The following is an 18,084-nucleotide window of genomic DNA, read 5'->3' on the forward strand; positions in this document are numbered from 1 at the left end:
TAACCTGTGTGGTCAAACATCATTTAGTATCATACAAAAGTCTTTGCAATAGTTCAAGATACTTAGACACTAAGAGGCTCCTTTCAGTGTTCATTTACAATGGAAACTTGATGTCTGAAGTCACTTATGGACGTCACGTTGATGTTTGTCTGTTGATGCAGCAGCGTCTTACTAAAGCAGCAATAACAGCAATTCCTCTCTGTTCCACTCCTCTTTCCCAACAACCTGATCCATATTTCCACACAAGATCAGCTCCAAGCCTAAAACACTGTAATGAGACTGAAGCAGGACACCTGGGCCCGTATTTATCAAGCTTCTCAAAGGGCCATTTTAGTCTGATGTGCTGAGAATTTACTCCTAAATTAACTCCTACTTTCAAACTTGAGTATTTCCCAGTTATTTAAGACAGCTGGAGAGGTCTCTCAAGTGGTTAGGAGTTGCCAGCAGGGGCACCGAGGAGACAGAGACGTGTGTGAATCTTTCAGGGGAGCAAGAATGTTTTTGAAATGTTTGACGATGAGCATTTAATCAAACGGTATCGTTTGGCCAGAGCAGGCATCATCTTTGTCAGCGCTGGTTAATGTTGGGCTGAATTTTTCGACTAATTCAGTAGCACTTCTTCCTCGTGCCAGTTCAGTTTTCTGATTATATCATAAAATCAAGGCTATATATAGGCAGGTCAGTTAACAGCACACCGGTTTAAAATTTGCAATGAAAACATGGAGGAAACCAGGTTTATCTTTCATTTCCAATGTGTATATCATCAAGTATTCTGTTGAAAATACGACTGACACTTAAAATTTGGTCCTACACTTCACTTAAAGTACGACTGAGATGCTTGATAACTGACTATTAAGGCAAAGGGAATGGGCCCGTAGTACGCAGTGTAGGCCGCGATGATGCCGGACGTGTCCTTCATGTGCTCTCAAGCCAGGTTTGCTTCACACACTTCCCTGAGACTGAAGAACACAAGTGTGTGTGAGAGTGTGTGAAACACCCAAGAATATCTTATAATGATGTGTGTCAGTGTGGTTTACAACATACACCATCTCACTGAACATCATGTTTCACTCAAAGCATGCAACACTTCACTGTGATATAGTGTCAATAAATATCAACTCTAGCATGATGTCATCACTCAGATCAGAGGAAGTTCTTTCTTTAGACACGACCAGCACTTCCTGTCTGAAGAAAGAGCTGTAACTATATAATGAAGAGAAAGACTGACAGAAACAGAAAATGGCTGATCAGTGTGATCTGTGTCTGCTGGGACTGATCATTCTCTCTTCACTTCTCACAGGTAAAGAAATCTGGATTTTCTTTAGCGTTTTTAATGTTTAATGAAGGACATTTTCTTGTGTAAAAACAATAAAATGGCCTATAAATAAGGTTGAATATAGCAGCAACCTATAGCGCTGAGGGGCTCGGCAGCAGGACAGAATCCGTGACGCGTTTCCATGCTTTTAACATCCATTTATTGTCGTGATGAAATATAGTTCATATAACACTTGAAACTGTAGAAACATTCAGGATTAGGAATGATTAAAAACAGTCAACAGATGAATTGTTGGTCAAAACTGGTCGACAGATGAATCACAAGCAGTCATTAGAAACAGACAATTAAACAAAGCAGGAAAGAGCGAGTGTTCTCAAAGTCTGCGTGACGCTGATGGAAATTTCTGTGCAAGTGAATGGAGGGAGATTGGACTCTCTTCTGAAGAATGTTCTCCATGTATTCTCCATTTGGGTTGAGAGTGAAAGAACCTTTTGAACAAGGGTGTCAAACTCAGGGATGGAGCTAAACTCTGAGGACAGGAACTAATGAAACACAACTGAACCAGCTAATCAATGTCTTCAGGATTGCTAGAGATTTCCAGGCAGGTGTTCTGGAGCGGGCTGGAGCACTTTGCAGGACAGTGTCCCTCCAGGAGCGGAGTTTGACACATGCTGTGGACTGACCGTCATCTGCTTTCTTGAAGAACAGTCTCAGCTCTCCATCCCTTGGGGTTTATCTTGAGAAGGCATCTGTCAAACAAACAACATGAGTGATGAAAGAGACTCTCTACTTTTAATAAATTAACAGTAAATAGTGGAAAATGGCACAGAACATGTTTGTGGAGGGAATTTACAAGAGAGACAGTGTGAATGCCAGAGGATCTACGTCTACATTAACCCAGATACTTTTGCATATTTTTCTTTATGTTTTGGTCTTTCTTCCACACTGAGATTTGAGTAATGGATGGATGAGGGCAGACTGGCAAAGAGAGGAGAAGGAGACACGCTGCTTAATGGAGTTATCTAGTTTCTCCTGATATAACTCCTTTCCTTTCACTTTCTCCTCCTCCATTTCTTCCCATAAAACTGCGCTGTATCACAAAATGTATTTATTAAATTAATCTGCTCTCTCTCTCTCTCTGTTGCTCTTTCTCTCGATCTCGCTGTCAAAGTAACCATGGCAACGGATAGCATATCCTGCTAATATGGCGGCGCCTTCCCGAAAAGTGTTCATCTTGTGCTGCGTCCCAATTCGCATATCCGTCCTAAATAGTATTCAAAAAAAGAATGAGTGTGTCCCAAATCGTAGTATGTTGAAATGAGTATTCCAAAGATACCCGGATGGTCTACTTTTCCCGGTTAGAATCCGAAGTGCAGATCCGTGCACACTCTAACGGCTAATATTGCCCATAACACATTGCGCTGTGGACGAGGATTCGATTAGAACTACAAATACGAATAAAAAGTGTTTAAAAACTACAATCATGGCGGATGTGCGAGACCCACGGTTAAGCAGAGCGGTTAAGATAAAGGGGCTTGGATAATTAATAATCAGTATCTAACCTGACGAAAAGATATTTATTAAATGTTATCCACATTATATTTCATCTGCAACAGCATTGTGAACTTTTATAACCATGCGTTCGGTCATTAACTTTTAAATGCATCATTATGCAAACATGAGGAGAGTTATTGCATGAAAGACCCATGACTGGCAGATCAACGTGCGACTACATTTCTCTCCGAAACGGTAGGAAATTAAATTTAATTCAATGTGGAGGATTTTAACTGTGACAAGATGATAGACAGGGCAGTTTCAACAGTTACAGGTTAAAGACGCAGTTATGATGAGGTATTATGTCCCAAAGCTCGCATACTCTTCTGCTGCACACTCAAAAGTATGTAGGGTACAACGGGGCTAAAGGCACACCTTAAGAAAAATTGTGCTTTTCACTACTCTCAAAGTATATGATTACAGGAAAAATATACATGTTTGTATTGGACATTGATGGAGCAACATATTTTGTGTGAAAAAAAAATCAAAGTGGTTAATTTTGTTTATAAATCTTATAAATCTATGAGGCGGTGAGGGGGTACACATGGGGTCAAAGGCACACAGTATTCATACAAATACTTTAGCTAAAATAATATGTTTTTAATAATGACTAGTTTAATACTTGTTCAAAAGAATAACTTTAGCAAAGTTTGACCTATTTTCTGTTTATTTTGATAAATAAAAGAATTCATTTTTGTTCAATAAATATTCTGTCATTAAAATAGGCCTATGTGATATATATTTTTATATATAAAATATAAAAATAGATTTTAAAAATACAGAAACAAATTTATTTTCAAAAGTAAAGATTCTGAAAGCATTGAAGGAGATCCCCTAGTAGCCTATTTAATATAGATTTACAGTAGTAACAATATATTTTATTATGATATGATTAATATATTTTAAAATTTGATTGTTTCATCATAAATATGGGCATTATCTCTAAGATGGATACCCAGTTTGATATATGATATTTGCTATGTAAATCTAACCATGTCATGTCAACAGATGGAAAGTCAGTCAGCTCTTCATTATCATGTTAATTATTGTGTCTTTTGCCCCAACAGCAGCGGCGCTTTTACCCCAAATACCACACTTTTACATATTCTTCCCTTATTGAAAAACTGTTGCTTGAATTACCTTGAACAAAACTGAAAATCATTAAGAAGACCTTTGTCTGAAAATACAAACATTAATTTAATTTATTCTCATTTGCTACTTAAATCAACAACATTTAAAAAACATCAAATATTAGATCAAACTGCCTCAGAATCAACTTTGAGTTTCTGCCCGCGATCGCGTCGAGGATCAGACAAATTTTGTGCATTTTGAAAAACGGATGTTTAGGAAAGTTCTGCGGCAAGTTTTTGTGCCATCTAGTGGTTTAGAGGAAAATAACATCAAAGGCGCCTTTAGCCCCGTTCTACCCTACTTTTCCTTTACAAAAACAGCACTTACTTTCAGGATGTAGTATAAGTAGGTGAATTGGGACGCAGCACTAGTCTCAGGTCTCCTCTCTCTGACACCTGTGGCTGTTACCCAAAAACCATCAGGGTTCTGTACTCTCTGGTAACCATGGCAACGGATAGTGTATCCTGCTAATATGGCGGAGTAAAAACATATAACATATATAAACATGTAACTCCTCATTCTCTCTCTCTCTCTCTCTCTCTCTCTCTCTCTCTCTCTCTCTCTCTCTCTCTCTCTCTCAGATATGTAAATTTACTTTCTATTTCTGTAATTTTACAGGATTTTCAAAATAGAGGAAAATTACAGATTTTTTTAGAGTGTGGAAAGAGTTGATTTGAACATGCTCAGTTTATTCTTGCACACATTCACGTTGTGATCTCAGAGTTGTGTATTGATACATACAGATCATACTGTATTATTCCTGATACTGGACATAGAGTCACTCAAACATCTGATGATCAACAATTATCTTCATATTCAGAGATTTCAACAGCTACATGATCAAGACAAACACTTTATTCTGGAGACTGTGATGATTGTGTTCATGAGGGAAAAAAGACTTGAATTGTCTGATTTATATGCTGATATGTTTCATGTCTTCATTTATTAATATATATCATAATGATCACTCAAATATACTGTGTTTCAGGTACCAGTGGAGAGGATGATGTGTTCATCAGTTCTGGTGAAAATGTCCATCTGCCCTGTAATAATGATCTTTCTGACTGCAAATCAACTACATGGAGCTACTATAACAGATTCACACATTCAGCAGCAGTTGAACTGATTGATGGAGGGATAAAGAAGAAAGACACAGAGAGACATGAGAGACTGAGTCTGGGGTCTGACTGCTCTCTGAACATCACGAACATCACAGAAGAAGATTATGGATTATACACCTGCAGACAATATGTGAATGGAGAACAACAAGGAACTGATGAACTTGTTTATCTGCATGTTCTTCATGGTGAGTTTATGATTATGTGATCAATTTAAAAAGAGCAGATTCTCCCTTTAAACTCACATGATGATTGAAGAGTCTGTGATTTGTGTCTTGTGTTCAGTTTCAGTGTCTCCATCATCATCATCATCATCATCATCATCCTCACAGACTGAGATCAGTCCAGGTCGCTCTGTGACTCTCTCCTGTCGGTTGTATTCTAGATTCTCCTGTGATATTTTGGTCCGTTATGAGGGACTTCATCTGTTGTGGGTGAATCAGGCTGGTGTTGATCTGAAGACAGACTCCAGATATCAGATATTATTCTCATCAGATCACTGTATCATCACTCTGACTACAACACTCCTGAATGAAGATGACAACAGAGAGTGGAGATGTCAGCTTACTCTCAGAAATCAACTCCAGACCTCAGTCAGATACACTGTCAAGTATTCAGGTGAGGAACAACTATTACTACTGTAAAATATGATGCTAATGTCCTCCAGATGAACATCTGAACATTCATCTTCTGATTCCAGTCAGCAGCTCAAACTCTGAGAAGAAATCAAGCCAAACTACAGCAGCAGCTCCTACACAAGGTTCATGATCACATGATCACTGTCACACATCATCAGTCTCTTCACTTATATGTGTCATGATGTGTTGAAGTGAACTAACAGACGTGATCCACAGGTCCAGCTGACACAGCATCAGAAACTGAAGTCAGTGTGACTGCTGGATCATTATTCAGAGGTACGACACGTTCATTTCTACTGACAGCTTTACACCATTAAACTATCAGTCAGTCTGTAAATGCTTCATCAATAACTGTTCATAGTTGAATCCCCTTGACTTCAGTCATGTCCAGTTTCTCTTCTTCTTCTTCTTCTTCCACACATGTTTCCTGCAGTGATTGTGATGATTGTTGAGATGGCAGTGTTTGCTGCTCCTACTGTGATTCTTCTTCAGATCATCTGTGCAAGAAGAGCTGGTGAGTTTGAGCTTCACACAATCTGATGATTCACACTCATCTGATCTGGATCAATCATGGTAAAAACACATACGAGAGGTCAGTCCATGCTTTTATTTTGCAGGGAGGAAGGACTCGCAGCACCCAGAGGAAATAGAGATGCCTACAATATTACAATAAAATACTGCTGAGTTTGGAGACCATCTGAAACAAGATTTAAAACAGCAAAAACTCACAGAGGATTGTTCATTGTTTGATTTTCTTCTTCTCAGAAAACAGAGAAAAACTCCCTGAAGAAATAGTGACACCATCAAGTTTAGATTCAAATATCTTGTACAAGTAAAAGGCCAGATTTATGTTCATTTATATGGTTTGATGGATATTTTCCTACAGTGTTGAATGTCATTTTCTTGTGCTTCATATATAAACTGCTTTAAATATAATATTAAATACAGTAATGGACAGACTGTTTGTAAAATCCTCTCTCTGTTCTGTGTGATGAAGATGATTTGCTGATTCTCATATCTTGTCTTTTCATTCCTGTTTTTAGCATCTTTGTTTATTTTGAATGATTTCTACTCATTTTCTTAATTAAAGCTCTGTAATTGTTTAATATGTCTCTTTCCTGAGATGTTTGTCACAAATATGGGCCTCATTTATAAAATGTGTCACACAAACCATCCTAAATGTGATCTTGCGATCATTTCTCAGATGTGTGATTCACAGAATGAAGGTGTGCACAGAAACGAGCGCCTCTCTTTCAGATGTGAAATCATCACAAATGATCTTGAACAGCTGAATGGTTTCACAGGTGGATCGATTGCTCCTGTCTGGTTTGTGTCTGTAGCTCCGTATAACTTTGTTTTGAATCTCTTCCTCTCATTCCTTGATGTTTATCACTAAACTCACAATCACATTTACCCACAGTGTGTGCTGGTTATGGTCAGTAAGTTTGTGGTGTTTGTGTTGTGAGTCTCTGGCGCCCCCTGCTGCTGAGTGTCTTTACTGCAGATCTCAGTCTAGTGTTTATAGGGTTAGTTCACCCAAAAATAAAGCACTCACCCTCATGTCATCTCTTCTGTGTCGTTCTTCTACGCTGTGTACATTCAGCGCTTCCTGGTCACATGATCAGCATGACACATGCGTGTGATGCTGACGCAGGAGCCGGCCAATAATGAGCCTGCGTTCTGACGTACAACCTGCTGGAGGTAAACAACGTACGAGAATTTGTCTGTTTCCATGAAAATCAAACCAGATGCAAACAAAAAAAACAAAAAAAACATGGAATTCATCAAACTATTCTCAATTAACTCGCAAACTAATTATAAAAATTACAATGAAAAAACAACCAATAGAAAAGTGATTAAAAAACTTGAACGCCTTTAGCTTTTAATTAATGTTGCCTTTTGCAATGAATAGATTCCTTGGAGATTCAGGCCAAGAATTTTGCTGTAGTCGACCAAACTTCCTGTCCTTCATCTGAGGCTGTTTCTCTGTGAATATCTGATATATATGTATACAGAAAAACTGCTCATTGAAATAACCTGTTATTGTTATTTATTATTGATCTGGCGACCGTCAGCAACAACGCAGACGTGACCGAGCTGCTGAGGGTCACGAGTGGAAGTAGTGATTGGGGCTTCTGGATCGGGCTGATGAAGAGCCCCAGCAGTGAATGGAGGTGGTCTCTGGGCGATCCCGCCTTCTACACCAAATGTGATTCACTGTATCGCAACTGGGCACCGAATCAGACCATCAGCAGCAGGAACTGTGCTTACATGAACCAGGACGGACTGTGAATGTTCTCCGAAACAAGTAGTAACATTTAAAAAAAAATGCTTCATGAATGATGTATAAATAATGTTTTTGTGCCAATGTTTTGAGAACATCATTAAAGACCAGGTAACTTTGATCATTTTGAGTAGGTTATGGTCAGCAAGTTTGTGGTGTTTGTGTTGTAGTTGTGAGTCTCTGGCGCCCCCTGCTGCTGAGTGTCATTACTGCAGATCCATGCTGATGTAACAGATGTGTGCGTGTAAACCTCACTCCCCTGAACTCAAAGGTGCTCTAGCGACTGACGCTACAGTCTTTAGCCTCCTCCCATGTGGACGGGCCGGGGTTCGAGTCCAGCTTGGAGCGAGCAAGTGCAAACTGGAGGGGCTACACTGACACCAACTAGCATAACATCTGTAATATATACAGAAATAGAGTAAAGTAAAGTAATAAAAAAGACACAATGTATTTATCTTACAATACAGTTTTATATTGTTTTATATTAAAGTCATTTTATTTTGAAAGATGACACTAGAGAAAATATTTTGATGGCAGCATGTGAAGTACCAGTGTGGACGTGATAATTATGTTCAGATCATGAAAATCAGACTTTATCCGTGTTTAAGTGCTATAATCGTGTCTCCGGTGCATCTACCAACCCAAAAATGAGAAAAAACACAACCCAGAAACTTTGTTTTGGCAAGCCTTTCTCTACAAGCATGTGAAAAAACGAGCCGCTCAGACTGAACACTTCGAGTCTGACGACAGAACGAGGGCGTGTTCACAAGGTCAAGGAGCATGAGCCATTTACATGCTTACAGAAGACTTCAGTAGTAATCGCACAGAAGCCCTCGTTGTGTTTTTTCATTTTTACTCAGTTAAAACAAGAATATCACAGTGTCAAACGCTGAAAAAAGCTAATTTGGTATTTGGGAATAATGTTTTATAATTCTGTTGAACAAGAATGTTGGTAACCAGCAGTTGATGGCCATCATGAACTGTCTAGTAACCAAAAATCTTTAAAACATTTTCTCTTGTGTTCAACAGAAGAAACTCTAACACAGCTTACATTTTTCATGGTATAATTTGAGATCAATTGTATATCACTGGTGTGTAACAAATTGGGAAGGGAGGAGAATTGGACCAGGGACATGAGAGGTAAGATGACTGATGACAGATACACAAGAGCACAGTTACACAAACCGGGAACATACTAATGTAATCTCACAGAGTCTACACTGTAGTCCCTGGAAAACACAGACAGAGGCTATAACACAACAACAGAAGGCCTCGCCAGTGGCGTCTTGACTCCAATTTTATGCCACGGTGCAGCAAACACATTGGAGATGGGGTCAAGGACGTCACGGGAAACGGGGTCAGGTGCTGTGACACTGTGAAAGAGAAAGTAAAAAGTAGGGAAAGCACTCAGAGAAAGAAAAGAACAAATATTAAAGGGTTAGTTGACCCAAAAATGACATTTCTGTCATTAATTACAGAGACCGTTGTAGAGACAGAGCAGTGTTTCCAGGTTCAACATCAGAACGCAGAATCTCAATTGGGCCGATGTTCTTCACATGAGCAACACAACGCATGTGTGTGATACTGAAGCAGACCAATAATGAGCCGGCGTTCAGACGCAGAACCCGGAAACACTGCTGTCTCTACAGCATAAACAGAGTAGGACAGGTAAGAGAAGAAATTAAATAAAGTCATTATTTTTGTTTTATTTCTGCACACAAAAAATATTCTCGTCGTTTCATAATATTACAGTTGTTTACGATTGCTTACACACTAAAATTAAAAGTAGTACACTATTAGCAAAACCTTACACTCAAGAAGCAAAACATCAGCCCATATTTGCACAACTATAAGCACATTGTCAACCTCACACTTGTTGCAAAACTCTACACACAGTGATTTGCAAAACACTAAACACACTTAACATACACTACACACAAAAATCTATCATGAAGTCACTTCCTTGCAATACCAAAGCACTGACTGTCAAATTACCGCACCGTCCAACCAATTGGTTCAACACAGTCATCAGGTGTGCAAACACTTGTTTGCTTAATTGTAGACACACCAATCAGGTGTATAAGCACTATAAAAAGCAGCAGGTGAGTTCATCGGCCTTAAGCACAATGGAAAGAGTCAGACGAGGAGGAGAACGAGGAGAATGAGGAGAACGAGGAGGAGGACAAGGAGGAGGACAAGGAGGAGGAGGAAGGGGAGGAAGAGGAATCAACAGAGGAGGAATCAACAGAGGAAGAGGAAGAGAAGGAGGCCATGCTGGAGGTAGAGGTAGAGGAAGAGGAAGACAAGAAGGTGCTCAAAGAGGACCGAATCTGACAAATGAGATCCGCGCAACACTGGTTGACCACGTTGTCAACCACGGCCTGACGCTGAGGGAGGCTGGACTGCGAGTACAGCCAAATCTAAGCCGATACACAGTGGCAAGTGTGATAAGAACATTTCGACTGGAAAATAGGTATTGTAAAAATATCATCATATCAAAAACATCTGCACGGTTTCAGTAACTGCTTACAGTACTGTATTCTATGCACTATCAGCACTTCTGTTACCTTTTCCTGTGAAATTACTGTACTATTGTATACTGTTTTTATTTCTACATAGGATTGAGGGTCGGGAACGACAAGGGGGAAGGCCTCTTATGTTCACAGAACAGCAAGAGAGGGAGAAAGTAAACATGGTTTTGGCCAACAATGCTATAACACTCAATCAGCTCCAAGCTAACATTGTCAATAACCACGCCACTTTCAACGAAATCCATCAGGTCTCAACATCAACACTGGCACGCATCCTAAAAAAAAACATATTCAAATGAAGCAAATTTATCGAGTGCCTTTCGAGCGCAATTCCGAAAGGGTGAAACGACTGCGGCATGATTATGCAGAAGTATGTATTCACTAGCAGTGTGATCTTGCCTACTGTCTCAATCTTTTACTGTACTGTAATATGTATACTAGATCTACACTGAACTACACAATTTTGCCTGACACTGTTCTTCAGAGAGTTTTACGAATGGATGGAGAGGAGATCCAGCATGAGTTCATTTACATAGATGAGGCTGGGTTCAACCTGACGAGAACACGAAGGAGGGAAAGAAACATCATTGGCCACAAGGCAATAGTCAATGTCCCAGGGCAACGTGGGGGTAATATAACACTCTGTGCAGCCATTACACAGAATGGGGTCCTCCACCGCCATGCCCATATGGGCCCTTACAACACAGCACTCATTCTTGGACCAATTGCACAACATAACAGCAGCAAATCAAATCGATCATATGCAATACATTGTTGTCTGGGACAATGTGTCTTTCCACCGCTCTGCTCTGCTCTGGTTTCATCCACATTTCACCATCCTATATCTTCCACCATACACTCCATTCCTCAACCCTATAGAAGAGTTTTTCTCGGCATGGCGGTGGAAGGTATATGATCTCTGTCTCCAGGCTGAGGTACTCCTCATCCAAGCCATGGAGGAGGCCTGTGACCAGCAATGCAAGGATGGATTCGTCATTCAAAACTTTTCTTTCCAAGGCGTCTTGCTAATGACAACATTGCCTGTGATGTTGATGAAATTCTCTGGCCAGATCCAGCTAGGCGAAGAGACAATGTCTAGTGTTTTTTTGTTTTGTTTGTTTTTTTTTACAGTAAACTTACAGTATAATACGTAAAGTGACATTTTGTTACAGTATTATGAATCTCCATGTCAACATTTTGGGCGTGTTGACAAATAAATGAGTTTCTTCAGTCTGCAACATTGGTCTTGTGTAGTGTTTGGTGAATTTACATTATATTTGTACTTTGTTGATGGTAGCCTACTCTAATCATAGGGAAGTAGAAGTGCTAAAAGTGTTTTAGGTTTATCACAGCAGAGTGTAACTCGTGCAAACAGAGTATAGTAATGTGAAACGTGTGTGTTTCATATGGTAACAAAGTGTGGTTATTACAGTTTTTTCCAATTGCTAACACACTAAAATGACATGCACAGCACAATTATTTAAACTGACACACAGAGAGCAAAACTTCTTCTCAAGTCTCCAAAAGTCTAAACACCTTTTCTGTTTTACACACATTTTGCATTTCAAAATAGCACTTTTTAAATTCACTAAATACAGTTCTCTGCATAAGACACAACAATCTGACATAAAGTCACATGTTTGCCATTTCAAAACACTGCCTTTCAAAATGACACTACATGAGCTAATTGGCCAATTACATGTGCCACCTGGCCAAACACCTCAGTGGTTAATTGTTAACACTTCAAACAGGATGTAAGCACTATGAAAAGACCACAGGTGAGAACCTTTTTTTTTTACAACAACAATGGAAGACATTGCAGAGAGAGGAAGAGGAAGAGGAAGAGGGAGGTTGAGAATAAGAGGGGGAGGAAGAGTGAGAGGTAGGGGTAGAGCAGGTAGAGGAGTTCATGGCCAAAGAAGACAAACACTTTCAAATGAAATCAGAGCAACCTTAGTAGATCATGTCATCAACCATGGGTTGGCAATGCGTGAGGCTGGACCGAGAGTGCAGCCAAACTTGAGCCGTTTTACTGTCGCCTCTGTCATCCGGACCTTTAGACTGGAGAACAGGTATGTAACTGTGGCAAGGGGGGCGTGGTTTAGCGGGTTCTGCAACAGGAGGGAGCGTCAGGGGAGGCGCGGTGATTGAACGGGTTAGATGCAAATTACGAACACCTGTTTCTCGTTCCAGTAATTGGCGTGGAGACAGGATAAAACGCCAGGAGAAGCAGGAGTGGAGGAGAGAGAGAGCCTGCTGACAGTCGTGTATGCCGTCCGGTCTATTGGAGTGAAGCCCGTCTTCGGATGTGGAGAATTGAAGTGTGCGTTGCACCGAGCTTTTGTTTTGTTGTGTTCTTTGTGTGACCTTTTCTCTTTGAGAAAGAATAAAGCGACTGTCAGCAGCTAAAAGCCGATCCCTGTCCTCTTTCCTCCCACAACTACGAACTTTACCACACTGGTGCCGAAACCCGGGAGGAAAAGACGGAAGCCGCCGCCATGCAGGCAGCCCCCGCCGCTGGAAAGCCGTTTGCGGACATCATCGCATCCCTCGCGGTCCTTCACCAAGAACAACATCGGGCCCTGGTGGATCTTCGCAACGACCAGGAGCGCCGCTTCGAGGCCATCATCCAGGGCCAGCAGGAGGACCGCGAGAGGTTCCGGAGCTGGATAGACCGGGAGGTTCCTGTGGGAACCACCGAGGCAGCTGCTGCCTCCTTCCAGCTGCCACTCCAGAAGATGGGCCCGCACGATGACCCGGAGGCCTTCCTCGACTTGTTTGAGAAGTCAGCTGAAGTGTCCGGTTGGCCCCGGGACCAGTGGCCCATGCGGCTCGTCCCCCTGCTGTCGGGCGAGTCGCAGGTGGCAGCCCAGCAGCTGCCCATCCAGAACCTCCTGGTCTTCGACGACCTGAAGAGGGCCATCCTGCAGCGGGTCGGCCGCTCCCCCGAACAGCATCGTCAGCGATTTCGGTCTTTGGAGCTGGGGGAAGCGGGCCGGCCCTTCGTGTTGGCCCAACAGCTCCGGGACTCGTGCCGCAAATGGCTGATGGCCGACGGAGGTGGCGTGGAGCAGATCATCGATCGTGTGGTGCTGGAGCAGTTCACCACTCGGCTCCCGAGGAAGACCGCCGAGTGGGTCCAGTGCCACCGGCCCACGTCGCTGGATTCGGCCATCCAACTGGCGGAGGACCACTTGGTGGCGTGCCCAGGGGTCGGCGAGCCCCTACCATCTGTCTCTCTCTCCCCCTCTCCCCCTTCTCTCTCTCTCTCTCGACCTGTCCCTGTTCCTAGGTCCCGTCCGCCCGGCCCGCCTCGTGGTCCACCCCGGGGGCGGGGTGGAACGGATTTCCGGCCGTTCGTGGCTCCGAGAGCCCCGCCCAGGGGGGCGGGTCTGGCCACCGCCGGACCGGACCCCGCGCCTGCTTCTCCCCTCTCTCCACGCCAATCATCCGGCCCGTTCTCCGCCACTGGAGCGGCGGGCAGGTCTGGGCCGGCCTGCTGGCGTTGCGGGGACCCGGATCACTTTTTAGACCGGTGTCCAATGATGGAGGTGGGGACATTGATCCGGGTCCCGGACGACCTGCAGGTTGCCCCCGGTCAAGCTGGTCAGTACCAGATACCAGTGAGTATCAAGGGGGGTACATATCAGGCTTTGGTGGACTCGGGTTGTAACCAAACCTCGGTGCATCAAAGCCTGATTTCATCCGGGGCATTGGATACAGGCCGCATGGTTAGGGTACGGTGTGTGCACGGGGATATCGCGAGTTATCCGTTGGTGTCGGTCAGGATTCTATTTAGGGGTCAAAAGCATAGTGTAGAGGTGGCAGTTAATCCCCACCTCCGGCACCCGATAATTTTGGGGACAAATTGGCCCGCGTTTAATAAATTATTGGGACATTTATGTTCGGGTGCCTCTTGGAAGAGATGTTCGCGGGGGAAGGAAGTGCGAGTGCAGGCGGGCGAGACTGATCAGGGACCAGTGGTGTCTGCTTCAGGGGAACCGAGCGGAATCGGGAGACTGATTCTCTCGGACCGTGATGATTTTCCCCTGGAGCAGTCTCACGATGACACGCTGAAAAATGCGTTTGAGAGGGTCAGCATGATCGACGGTCAGTCTCTCCAGCCTGGACGACCACTGACTTACCCCTATTTTGCGATTATTAAAGATAGGTTGTATCGAGTGACCCAAGACGCTCAATCAAAACAAGATACAACCCAGTTGTTAGTACCAAAGAGCCGCAGGGAAATGCTTTTCCATGCGGCTCACTCTAACCCAATGGCTGGACACTTAGGACAAACAGCGACACTAAATCGCCTCATGACCCGATTCTTTTGGCCGGGCATTCACGAGAACGTGCGCAGGTGGTGTGCGTCTTGTCGTGAATGTCAGCTGGTAAATCCGCCGGCCACCCCAAAAGCGCCTTTGCGCCCCCTTCCATTAATGCAGGTCCCCTTCGAACGAATTGGTATGGACCTCATCGGGCCATTAGAGCGATCAGCGAGAGGACATCGGTTTGCTCTAGTCATTGTGGACTATGCAACCCGATATCCAGAAGCAGTGGCTCTCCGCAACATTTCTGCTAAGAGTGTTGCGGACGCCCTCTTCAGTTTAATCTCCCGGGTGGGGATTCCGAAAGAAATCCTCACTGATCAAGGCACGGCGTTTATGTCACGTACGTTACGCGAACTGTACGAATTGTTGGGCATTAAATCGATTCGAACCAGCGTCTTTCACCCACAAACGGACGGGTTGGTCGAACGTTTTAATCGCACGCTTAAATCCATGATTCGTAAGTTCGTGCAAGAAGACGCCAAAAATTGGGATAAATGGTTGGAACCCCTGTTGTTCGCTGTGCGAGAGGTCCCGCAAGCCTCCACGGGGTTTTCCCCCTTTGAGCTTCTCTTTGGGCGCCACCCCCGCGGGGTCCTGGATGTCCTAAGAGAATCTTGGGAGGACGGACCGTCTCAATCAAAAAATGAAATTCAGTATGTGCTGGACTTGAGAACAAAACTCCACACTTTGGGGCGGCTATCTATGGAGAATTTGTTACAAGCCCAGGACAGACAGTGCCGGTTGTATGACAGGGGAACGAATCTACGTAAATTTGCACCGGGAGAGAAAGTGCTTGTATTACTTCCCACGTCAAGCTCAAAATTACTGGCGAAGTGGCAAGGACCATTTGAGGTCACACGACGAATTGGTGATCTCGATTATGAGGTAATACGGTCCGATAGGAGAGGGGCACGTCAGATTTATCACCTCAACCTCCTGAAAAAGTGGAGTGAGGCGGAATCAGTGATGCTGGCGACGGTGATTAGCGGAGAGGATGATCTTGGGCCAGAGGCGAATGTAAAAAAACAATCCCTCGCTCTGGCCCCAGGGGGAGATCACCTTTCGCCCTCACAGCTCACTGATGTTTCTAAATTACAGGCTGAGTTTGCCGACGTGTTCTCTCCCGTACCGGGCCGTACGGACCTCATTCAGCACCACATCGAGACCGAGCCGGGCGTGGTGATTCGCAGCCGGCCGTATAGGTTACCTGAACACAAGAAAAAAGTGGTTCAGGCAGAATTAGAGGCAATGCTTGACATGGGGGTAATAGAGGAATCCAGCAGTAATTGGGCGAGCCCGATAGTTTTGGTTCCCAAAACGGACGGCTCAGTGCGGTTCTGCGTGGATTATCGCAAGGTGAATGCAGTGTCGAAGTTCGACGCGTATCCAATGCCGCGTGTGGATGAATTGCTTGACCGGCTTGGTACAGCTCGCTTTTATTCGACACTGGACTTAACTAAAGGGTATTGGCAGATCCCCTTGTCTCCGTTATCCAAAGAAAAGACCGCTTTCACGACGCCGTTTGGTTTACACCAATTCGTGACCCTTCCGTTCGGGCTGTTCGGGGCACCGGCTACCTTTCAGCGACTCATGGATAAAGTGTTACGGCCCCATGCTGCGTATGCGGCTGCCTATCTGGATGACATTATTATTTTTAGTAATGATTGGCAGCGGCATATGCAGCATTTGAGGGCTGTCCTGAGATCGCTGAGAGGGGCTGGGCTCACGGCCAACCCGAAGAAGTGCGCAATTGGGCGCGTGGAAGTAAGGTATCTGGGCTTCCACTTGGGATATGGACAGGTGCGTCCCCAAATTGATAAGACAGCAGCGGTTGCAACCTGTCCGCGTCCCAAGACCAAAAAGGAGGTAAGACAGTTCCTCGGGCTGGCGGGATATTACAGAAGGTTTGTTCCTAATTATTCGGACCTCACCAGCCCGTTGACTGATCTGACTAAAAAGGATGCACCAGATACGGTCCAGTGGACGGAGCTGTGCCAGCAGGCCTTTACCCAGGTGAAGGCTGCTTTATGTGGCGGGCCGTTACTTCATTCCCCTGATTTCTCTCTCCCTTTTTTGTTGCAGACAGATGCGTCGGACAGGGGGCTGGGTGCAGTCCTGTCCCAGGAGATAGAGGGTGAGGAGCGGCCGGTGCTGTACATTAGCCGCAAGCTCTCCAAGAGAGAGGCTAAGTACAGCACCGTGGAGAAAGAGTGTTTAGCCATCAGGTGGGCCGTCCTCACTCTCCGCTATTATCTCCTGGGGCGGGAGTTCACCCTCTGTTCGGACCATGCCCCTCTGCAGTGGCTCCACCGCATGAAGGACACCAACGCGCGGATCACTCGTTGGTATCTTGCTTTACAGCCTTTTAAATTCAAAGTGATCCACAGGCCGGGTGTTCAGATGGCTGTGGCCGACTTCCTCTCCAGAAATGGGGGGGGGGGGGGGGCTACAGGCCGGACGGCTCCCCGGCCTGAGTCGGGCGGTGGGGGTATGTGGCAAGGGGGGGCGTGGTTTAGCGGGTTCTGCAACAGGAGGGAGCGTCAGGGGAGGCGCGGTGATTGAACGGGTTAGATGCAAATTACGAACACCTGTTTCTCGTTCCAGTAATTGGCGTGGAGACAGGATAAAACGCCAGGAGAAGCAGGAGTGGAGGAGAGAGAGAGCCTGCTGACAGTCGTGTATGCCGTCCGGTCTATTGGAGTGAAGCCCGTCTTCGGATGTGGAGAATTGAAGTGTGCGTTGCACCGAGCTTTTGTTTTGTTGTGTTCTTTGTGTGACCTTTTCTCTTTGAGAAAGAATAAAGCGACTGTCAGCAGCTAAAAGCCGATCCCTGTCCTCTTTCCTCCCACAACTACGAACTTTACCACAGTAACCTTTCATGTAGTACACATGTAGAATACCCCATGTCATAGTGTATCAGTTGGGTGACACCTGTTTACTTAGTGTATGACATCAGCCATTCATGAACTGTACAAGTTTCCTGTACAATGTACTCTACTGTGGGGGAAAATATTTAGGCTGCATTGTCCAAGCCCTATATATATTTTTATTTTATTTTTTCTAAAGGACTGAGAGACGACACCATGGTGGAGGAAGGGGCCAAATGTTCACCGGGGTACAGGAAGCTGCCATTGTAAACTTGGTTTTGGAAAATAATGAAATCAGATTACGAGAAATTCAAAGCCACATCATCCAAGACAACACCTTATTCAACAACA

At 44.2% G+C, this 18,084-nt stretch overlaps 2 protein-coding genes across 2 annotated transcripts; both read left to right on the plus strand.

The window, feature by feature from the left end:
* Positions 1-1,239: 1,239 nt before the first annotated feature.
* On the plus strand, positions 1,240-10,335 carry LOC137002858 (uncharacterized). The gene is made up of 7 exons (XM_067362781.1): positions 1,240-1,300; positions 4,950-5,267; positions 5,371-5,697; positions 5,780-5,839; positions 5,934-5,993; positions 6,151-6,231; positions 10,124-10,335. The coding sequence occupies exons 1-7, from the start codon at positions 1,240-1,242 to the stop codon at positions 10,333-10,335; spliced, it is 1,119 nt and encodes a 372-aa protein (XP_067218882.1).
* A 2,306-nt stretch (positions 10,336-12,641) lies between these two features.
* On the plus strand, positions 12,642-17,632 carry LOC137008194 (uncharacterized). Its single transcript, XM_067370079.1, has 2 exons — positions 12,642-14,155; positions 16,949-17,632. The coding sequence occupies exons 1-2, from the start codon at positions 13,031-13,033 to the stop codon at positions 17,426-17,428; spliced, it is 1,605 nt and encodes a 534-aa protein (XP_067226180.1). The 5' UTR covers positions 12,642-13,030; the 3' UTR covers positions 17,429-17,632.
* The last annotated feature ends 452 nt before the right edge of the window (positions 17,633-18,084 follow it).

The sequence above is a fragment of the Chanodichthys erythropterus genome, chromosome 3 (assembly GCF_024489055.1).
Source record: "Chanodichthys erythropterus isolate Z2021 chromosome 3, ASM2448905v1, whole genome shotgun sequence".
Taxonomy (NCBI): Eukaryota; Metazoa; Chordata; class Actinopteri; order Cypriniformes; family Xenocyprididae; genus Chanodichthys; species Chanodichthys erythropterus.

What these genes read in the sequence shown, in the direction of transcription:
- LOC137002858 (XM_067362781.1), top strand. Translation starts at nt 1,240, where the DNA reads ATGGCTGATCAGTGTGATCTGTGTCTGCTGGGACTGATCATTCTCTCT. An exon ending in TCTCTCTTCACTTCTCACAG is followed by an intron (nt 1,301 to 4,949) that starts GTAAAGAAATCT and finishes ACTGTGTTTCAG; the next exon opens with GTACCAGTGGAGAGGATGAT. An exon ending in TGCTGGATCATTATTCAGAG is followed by an intron (nt 5,994 to 6,150) that starts GTACGACACGTT and finishes TGTTTCCTGCAG; the next exon opens with TGATTGTGATGATTGTTGAG.
- LOC137008194 (XM_067370079.1), top strand. Translation starts at nt 13,031, where the DNA reads ATGCAGGCAGCCCCCGCCGCTGGAAAGCCGTTTGCGGACATCATCGCA. An exon ending in CTGGTCAGTACCAGATACCA is followed by an intron (nt 14,156 to 16,948) that starts GTGAGTATCAAG and finishes TTTTTGTTGCAG; the next exon opens with ACAGATGCGTCGGACAGGGG.